At 38.8% G+C, this 8467-nt stretch overlaps 1 protein-coding gene across 2 annotated transcripts in view; it reads right to left on the reverse strand.

The window, feature by feature from the left end:
• Positions 1-8467, reverse strand: part of SOS1 (SOS Ras/Rac guanine nucleotide exchange factor 1) — a 177510-nt gene that overhangs the window by 74726 nt on the left and 94317 nt on the right. For both annotated transcript variants that reach the window (XM_044663273.1, XM_044663272.1), the window contains exon 6: positions 660-803. In XM_044663273.1, the coding sequence (XP_044519208.1) occupies positions 660-803 (144 nt within the window). The remainder of the gene's footprint in view (positions 1-659; positions 804-8467) is intronic.

Here is an 8467-nt window from a genome sequence, read left to right on the forward strand (position 1 = left end):
TTGTGGTACATAGATACAATGGAATATTACATTATGTAATGACATTTTGAGAAAGAATGAATATAAAGATTATAGGAATGTACGTAAAGACTTGGAGTGAACTAATGTAGAGGAGTAAGTGGAAAACAATATTAATAATGACTATAGTAATGCAAAATGAAGACACCCTCCTCTCCCCCGCCTGATCAAAACTAAATGCTGTGAACTTACTATTATCAATCTTGGCCCTAAAGAAGAAATGTAACAATATACTTCCTTTTTTTGCAGATGTAGTACAGTATGGATGTAAGTATTACATGTACTCTCAGATTTGACTATTAGTTAATTTTGCTGAAATATGACCAAAATTTTTTCTCTTTTTCAATCTTTCTCATAAGAGACAGATAACTATTTCTTAGGGAGGGAGATAAAACAAAATAGGAAATGAAGGCAATGTACAAAAAAAAATATAGCAAATCATAGAAAATGCATAAAATATGTGCTAAGTTAGGCTGAAAGAGTAGCTGGAGTGTGTGTGTGTGTATGAAGAGAGGATAGCTGCCTAATTAATAACTATGGGAGTAGGTGACTAACAAACAAAAGCTGGATTCCACTATAATTTGTTTATGTGGATATATAAGATTTTATGCTAAATAAACTCGTATAAACATGGCACTTACCTCTGCTAAGTCTTCAAAGCAGCTACCAACTAATGGATGGGGACTGCCTTCATCTGTCATTTCTACAGTGTCTTCTATATGGCCCAATAATTTAACACTGAGTTCATGAATATCTGCTATACGACTAAATATATTTTCTACATCCTGTAAAGAGGAAACACTTTTTTAATAATAAGAAAAATAACCTTGAGATTTTAAGCACATATAAGTAGTTATTGCAAATAGTTCCTTCAATAATCACAAAAATTAAGCAAGATGGAATAATTGGTTTGCTTTGAAATAACAGATGAAAAACAATGAAAAGAAAATGGATACATACACATATACTTTTTGCTTATATTGTAAAACATATCCCTCTAGTTGACTAATATAAAGCTTGATGTTTTAGAATTACAGTAGGTTTTCTGTGGGATATTTAGTTTTAGTTGGGATATTTAATAACAATAATAATAATAATGAAAATAGCTAGAACTGGTATACTGCTTTAAGGTTTACAAAGAATTTTATATACGTTCTCTCATCTAGTCCTCACACTAGTATGAGGTGGTGTTATTATTTCCCTTTAACAGATGAAGAAACATGCAAAGAAGTTAAGTATCCTGATCAGGATCATAGAGGTAGTAAGGCAGGATTGAATCTCAGGTCTTTCCGATTCCAAGTCTAAAACTCTGTCTATTGTGCCACCTGTAGTCTGCTTTCCTACTTTAGGAAAGTACTGTGTATCTGGGAAAGAGTAATGGGAAAACATGGATAAGAACCACAAAGAGTAAAAAGGAATGAATGGCGTGGTTCTTCCACCTGCAGAAAGAACACTCACATTGATGCGATCGGGTATCCATTTAAGCATGGAAGTAGTATTGCTCCACCATGTCAACATTTCAGAGCCTAGAAATTCCTGGGACCAGAAAGGCAATATTTTCAAGCATGCTTGTCCTGATGAATATAGTGTCTCTGTTATAAAATAAGTATCTAGTACTGTGACAGGAACTTTATGACTAGATCCTCCCTGAAAATGTATTAAATGAATAATGTGAATTCTGAATGATGATAACGCAAATTCCTAATCAGACTAGAAAGGTATCATAAATGTCTATCTCCCAAAGTGATTTTCCTCAAGTATAGCTCTGACCAGAGGCCACTGCCCACTTCAATAAACTCTAGTGGCTCCCCATCACCTTTAGGTGCACCAAACATGAACTTCTCTGTCTGACAATTAAAGCTTCTCACAACTTGAGCCCTTCCTACATTCCTAGGTGTCTGAGACTTGACTTGATGTCAACCTTCTCTTGCCCACTATGTACTCTGAAGCTAATCAGTTACCATGGTGTTTTGGATGTTCTTTATACACAACTTTCCATCTCCTGACTCTGTCTTTTTATTGGCTGTTCCCATTCCTGAAATGTCCTCCCATCTTAGTCTTGCCTCTTAGCTCTTCTAGCTTTCTTTAAGATTTAATTCAGTTCCCACCTTTACTTTTTCCTGGTTCTTCTCTCCCTCATATGGCAGCTAATGGCTCTCCCTGAGATTACCTCCCATCTCCTCTTCATATACTTTGTATATGTATGTAATGTTGCTGCTCCTCTTCTGAAATGTGAGCTCTCTGCCTCCTTTGTATCCCCAGCATGTAAACAAAGGGCCTGGCACAGAGTAAGGACTTAATAAATCCTTGTTGATTAATTGATCCTAGTAATGATTTATAAATTGACAAACAAATTATAATAGACAATCTTGGCCTAGGATGAGAGGTATCATGTCTAATGGTTATTTTCTATGCATGCATAAAATACCTTAGGTCTCATTTTAAAGCTGATGATTAAATACACAAAATACAACAGTTTTCAAAACAACTCTACTTCAGTCAATTGATTCAACTCTTGACTCTTTTTCTACTACTCTAATCTCATCTGACTACTTTACTTTAACCTTGAAATTCTCCATTCCAGGCTTAACTACCCACAACAGCATATTCCATGTTGCAGAGCTTTATTCACTTCCTTTCACTCAGCTAGATCTCTAAATTCAATAATAAATATATATTTGGGTTTAGCCACCCTGCCACCTCCTTATTCAAATGATGTTCTTCCTTCCCTGTCTAATAGGCCTGTAATTCCTAACCTCTTAAGGCAATCACTTAACTTCCACTTATCACTTCATTCATTTTTCTAGCACCTAAATGGCCTAGTTTGATTGTTGTTTGTAACAACAATGCTCCAAACAGGAGAAAATAGGTGTAGTAAAATGTTTGCTATTTCTTCCATTCTGACATAAGGTTTGCTTATTGTAGAGCAATCCCATATTACATAATGTAACATGTAATTGAGATCATTTTGGGCAGCTGCTATAATTTTTTTTTAAACCCTTACCTTCCGTCTTGGAGTCAATACTGTGTATTGGCTCCAAGGCAGAAGAGTGGTAAGGGCTAGGCAATAGGGGTTAAGTGATTTGCCCAGGGTCACACAGCTGGGAAGTGTCTGAGGCCAGATTTGAACCTAGGACCTCCCATCTCTAGGCCTGGCTCTCAATCCACTGAGCTACCCAGCTGTCCCCCAGCTGCAAAAATTTTATAGAAAGTTGGATCTGCTGTAGTTCTGGTATCATTAATATGGTTATGAAGAATTTGATTCAACTCAAATTGTAATAAAAGCCCACATGTAATTCAATTCAGCATGGAAGGAGAGGTCTCTAAGTGGCACAATGGACAGAGTGTTGGGCTTGGAGTAAGGAAGACCTCAGAAACTTACTATCTATCTGTGTGACCCTGGGCAAGTCACTTCTCTCTGCTTCAGTTTCCTCAATGGTAAACAGAGATAGATAATAATAGCACTTATTTTCCAAGGTTACTGAAAGAATAAAAGGAAGCAATACTGGTAAAGCACTTTGCAAAGCTTAAAGCCAAGTATTGTTCACTGTTACTGTTACTGCTGCTGCTGCTGCTGCTGCTGCGTCTTTTACTACTGTTACTGCTACTATGAATAAAGTTCTATACTAGGTAGGAAAGTTAGGCGAAAAAATAGCTATTACCTAGACCCTCTTTCTCATAGGGAACAAAAGATGTACACAAACATCTAAGCTATGAGGAAAAATATGGTAAGGGCAAAGGAGAGGTAAGGAAAATTGCTATGAGGAAAGAAATCATTTTTAGCCTAAAGAAAGTGCATAACAGTTCTGATTGGGTCTATTATAAATTTATATCATCTAATCTGAATATTTATCAAGATTTCCTCAGTCCTCATGATCTCTGACCTTCATAGTCTCATCCTCATGTTTCCCAAATAGAAAGTAAGCTTCTTGGAGACAGGGAAGATTTTGCCTGTGTCTATCCTTGGGGCCTTAGAAAAGAGCCTTTCATAGCAGGGAATTGAATAGTGTTAAATTGAGCTGACTTCTCTGCAACTTGGGATGATCCAAACCTTCCTTCTTGATACTCTTTCCTTTCTTGATTCCTCAGCTTCTTGATTTTCCCTTCTATAGGTCTGACTGTTCCTTTTCTATAAACTTTCCTAGATCTTTGTGAATGTTCCTCCCCAGGGTGTGTGAGCTCAGTCCTAACCTCTATATGTATATATATGGTATACTGGTAATACCATGTGCTCCCAAGTTTTTAATTATTGTCTCAGTACAAATGGATATGAAATCTATACCTAATCATTCTCCTGAACCCCAGTTGCAAAATATCAGTGCTCTTTGGGAATTTCCACTTAGATATTCCTTAAAATCTCAAACTAAAAATATCCAGAAGAGAACTCATCACGTTCTCCCCAGACCTAACCCTCTTGCAAGTTTTCTTAATCACCCTGATTTAGAACAATGGAGTCATTTTGGATTCTTCTATTTCCTTTTCCCCTGTCCTAATATCTATTCATTTGCCAAATCTTGTCAATTTTTACAACAGCTGAAGAAATGCATCTGTCCTTTTCTTTCTAGCCAGATAGCCCAATTCAGGCCATTACCTCATAGACTACTACAACAATATTCTGACTCCAGAAATACCTTGAAAAGCCTCACCATAAGTAGAAGCAAAGTGAGAGAGAGTCTAACCTTGGAAAGTTTAATACGGTTGCTGGGAGTGGGCAATGGGAGAGCTTTAACCGTGCTGGATGCGGATTCCTTCCTTTTCGGCCACCTCAAACCCCTTCTCTACAACCATTTTAGAAGAAATTCCCATCCATATCTTAACTGTCAAATTGTGCAGGAAGGAGATTATAGATTTTTTTTGTCCTTTTTTTTGGTTTGTTTTAAAGGTTACCTCAGTTTCAAACATTAGACATGGATGCAGCTACCTTTTTGTATGTTTTTTTTTTTAATGAATGTTGAGTTAGAAGTACACTTGGTGTGGAAAGAGTGAAGGTTATGAGTTTTTTGCCATGTGGTTTGCGAATTGAGGGAAAGCTACTGTGAGTGAGTTTCCAAAAATTTACACTATAACAAAAGTGATTTTTTTCCCCAATGTCAGTTTTTATCTTGCATGTACTGGAGTTATTTATTTCATCTATTAAAATGTTATGTTTCTCAGGAAAAAAAAAAAGGTTTGCTTATTGTAGAGCAAAACTACTCACCAATTTATCCTTCATACAGTTGCTAAGTAACATTACAAAAACATATTTCTATGCCATTGCCCTGCTCAAAAATCTTCTGGGAACCCCTATTGTCTTTAGGATAATAAAAAAAAAATTCCCTAGCCTGATACTTAGAGCTCTTTATAATTTGGTCCCAAATTGCTTTTCCATGCTGGTTTTACGTTATTACACATTACACACTCTATATTTCAGTGAACCTGGACTATTCCTAACTCTGATTCCCTAAGCTAGGCACTTTACCTCCTCTAACTGTGAAATAATATATGCCTTCTGCTAGGCTTGGAACTACTAGGTCCTTCCCCATCTGGACCTCTCAGAATATTCATCTTCCTTCAACACTTAGTTCAAGTATTATCTATAAGGAATCTTTCTCAATCCCCTGGGTTAGGGCATTCTTCCTCAAATCTCCTTTGTAGTTGTCCATATTTGTTCATCACCTGGAATATGTGAGCTTGACAACAGGGCATAAAATGTTCTTCCCTTTGTATTCCTGGTGTCAAATACTATGTCTCATATATAATTGGCACCCAATAATGTTAAATAAACTGAAGAGAGGATCTTGAATGTCAAGATCATTTAGGGCAGCATTGGCAAAGTACTGGCATGCGTTTTGGAGTCAACACAGGGGAGCTGCTCTGTTCCCCTTCTTCCCAGCATCCAAGGACATTTTTACATGCCCTGACCCTCTGTCCAGCCCTCCAAAGAGAACACTTCTTCCCTCTGCCCTCTAGGGTAATGTGGGAGGGCTCACAGGCAGTCTGGATACACGAACTTGAAAACCTTCACCAATGCTGATTTAGGGTTTATTCTTTATATGATGGGCAAGAGGGAGATGAGATTTCTTAGTGAAAGAGAAGCTGCATCAGAGATGAGTTAAGAAGATCATTGGGGTTGTAATGCAGTAAAGGTATGACAAGAGACAGGAAGATCAGTTAAAAGGTTACCACAGTCAATCAACAAGTATTTCTTAACATATGGGAAGTGCTAGACTCAGTTTGCAGAATAATGAGGGATACAATGGGTACAATATATAAAAGGAATAAATACAACTGAAAAGAGTTGGTAAATCTAGGGTATTTGGTGAGGAGAGACACTAGGTGGCACAGTAGAATGTATGTGAGACTTGGGAGTCTGGAAGACAACTTCAAATCTACTCAGACACTTGTATGACACTTGGTTATCCACTTATGTCTCTGTCTACCTCAGTTTCTTCATCTCTGAATGATAGCACCTACCCCAGAGGGTTGTTAAGGGAATCCAACAAGTTAAAAGGTGTCAGTCACTTTGAAAACTTTAAAGTGTTACATGAATGCTAGCTATTATTATTGTTGTTACTGTTACTGATCCTACTACTGGCAGTGGAAGAAGAAAGGCTTCATGAGAATACAGTGCTTGAGGTATATCTTAAGGGAAGAAGAGGATAGATACCATGAGGTGGCTGGGAGGAAGAAGAGATGTCCACTCAAAGGTATGGAGAAAGGAGTGAGGAAGAGAGAAGCTCAAGGGAGGGAGGGAGATTTGGAGGTTGGGAACAAAGGTTGACTTCTAGTGAGGAAGGACTTTGAAAGCAAAACAGGGAAAATTAGAATCTATTCTAGAGGCAAAAAATGCACCTAAGTTCAATAAGTAAAGAAGTGATGTATCAGATCTGTGCTCAAGGGAAATAATTTTAGGAGCATCTTTACAGACTAGGTAAGAAGAAATGAGGGTATGAAACAGGGATATTAGTATGATTAGAAAGGAGGTCAGAGGTAAAAGGCACAACAAAAGGCACAACAAAAGCACAAACCAAGGATTTGACAACTGATTTGATGCAAAGTGAGTTGGGGTTTTTGGCTTTTGGTTGGCTCTGTTATATCACTGGTGTACAATTTTCATAAAATCTAAGATTTAAAAAAATTTTTGAGAGAAATTTCAGGAAAAGAAGTTTACTAACTTCTTGAATCAAGAAAGTGAACTGTTCTTAAAAAGTGCTATAAAGGGGTTCCGGGTTAAGATGGCGGCAGAGTAAGAAGCAGCTCTTAACCTCTCCTGACCGAAACACACAAAATTCCTCAAGGGGACATAAAAACAAGTCCAGACGAACGGAGGAACCCCACAACAGGGCACAGCGTGGAAGGTACGTGGAATCGAGGCATTTCCATGCTATAAAGGGGTGAAACAGCTCTCACTAAATCGCGGGCTGAGCAACCACCCCACCCCCACCCCCTTCACACACAACACCTATAGCGCCGAAGCCAGTTAAAAAGAAATAGAGCAAGTTTGGGGCACCCATCGAATCACTGGCAGCTCCGGGGCCTGTTCCTGAGAGCAGCAAGATTTAGGACCCCAATAAGCCAAAAAACGCACGCGAAATCTGAGCTCAGGAGCAGAGTGGACGCCGGGCGCAGAGCTCCAGCTCAGAGCACAGGCACGGGCGGAGGCATGGGTGGAGGCAGACACAGCCAGGAGCTAAAGCTGTGAAACCCTGAGTGGGGAACCAGCGTGGATGGGTGTATGACTGTGGAAGCAGCGCCCTGAGACTTGTAAAGGAACCTCCAGCAGAGGATCAAGAAAGGGGGTACACCAGGGGGCTTGACCTTGGAAAAAACCAGAACTCGGACCTCAGGAACTAATAGCCTGCAGACAGACCCTGAGCGCGAGGATAAAGCTGAGAAGCTGCTGGGCTAATGATGGCTACCCAGTCTCAGGAAGCTCAGAAGAGAAAGAATAACAACAAGAAAAAGAAGTCTTTAACACTCCACAACTTTTACACAGAGAAAATCCAGAGGTCAAAAAAAGGAATGGGTGAAGGGGGAGGGAATTCATAAGGCCTTTAAAAACAAAAAGAGGGAGGAAAAATAAGGGGGGGGTAGAAAGGGAAGTTAATCAAGGGACGGGATAAGGGTTAGCGGCTCAATAGCAAACCACTGGTTTAAAAGGAAAAAAGTATAAGGAAAAAGAGGGTAGGAATGGGGGAGGATTTGAAAATGTCAGCAAATGCACAACTGATGATTATAACTCTGAATGTGAATGGGATGAACTCGCTCATAAAACGGAAGCAAATAGCAGAGTGGATTAGAAACCAAAATCCCACCATATGTTGTCTACAAGAAACACATATGAGGCAGGTGGACATACACAAGTTTAAGGTTGAGGGTTTGAGCAAAATCTTTTCGGCGTCAAATGAGAAAAAGAAGGCAGGAGTGGCTATTATGATTTCTGACAAAGCCAAAGTAAAAATAGATATGA

The sequence above is a fragment of the Gracilinanus agilis genome, chromosome 2 (assembly GCF_016433145.1).
Source record: "Gracilinanus agilis isolate LMUSP501 chromosome 2, AgileGrace, whole genome shotgun sequence".
NCBI lineage: Eukaryota > Metazoa > Chordata > Mammalia > Didelphimorphia > Didelphidae > Gracilinanus > Gracilinanus agilis.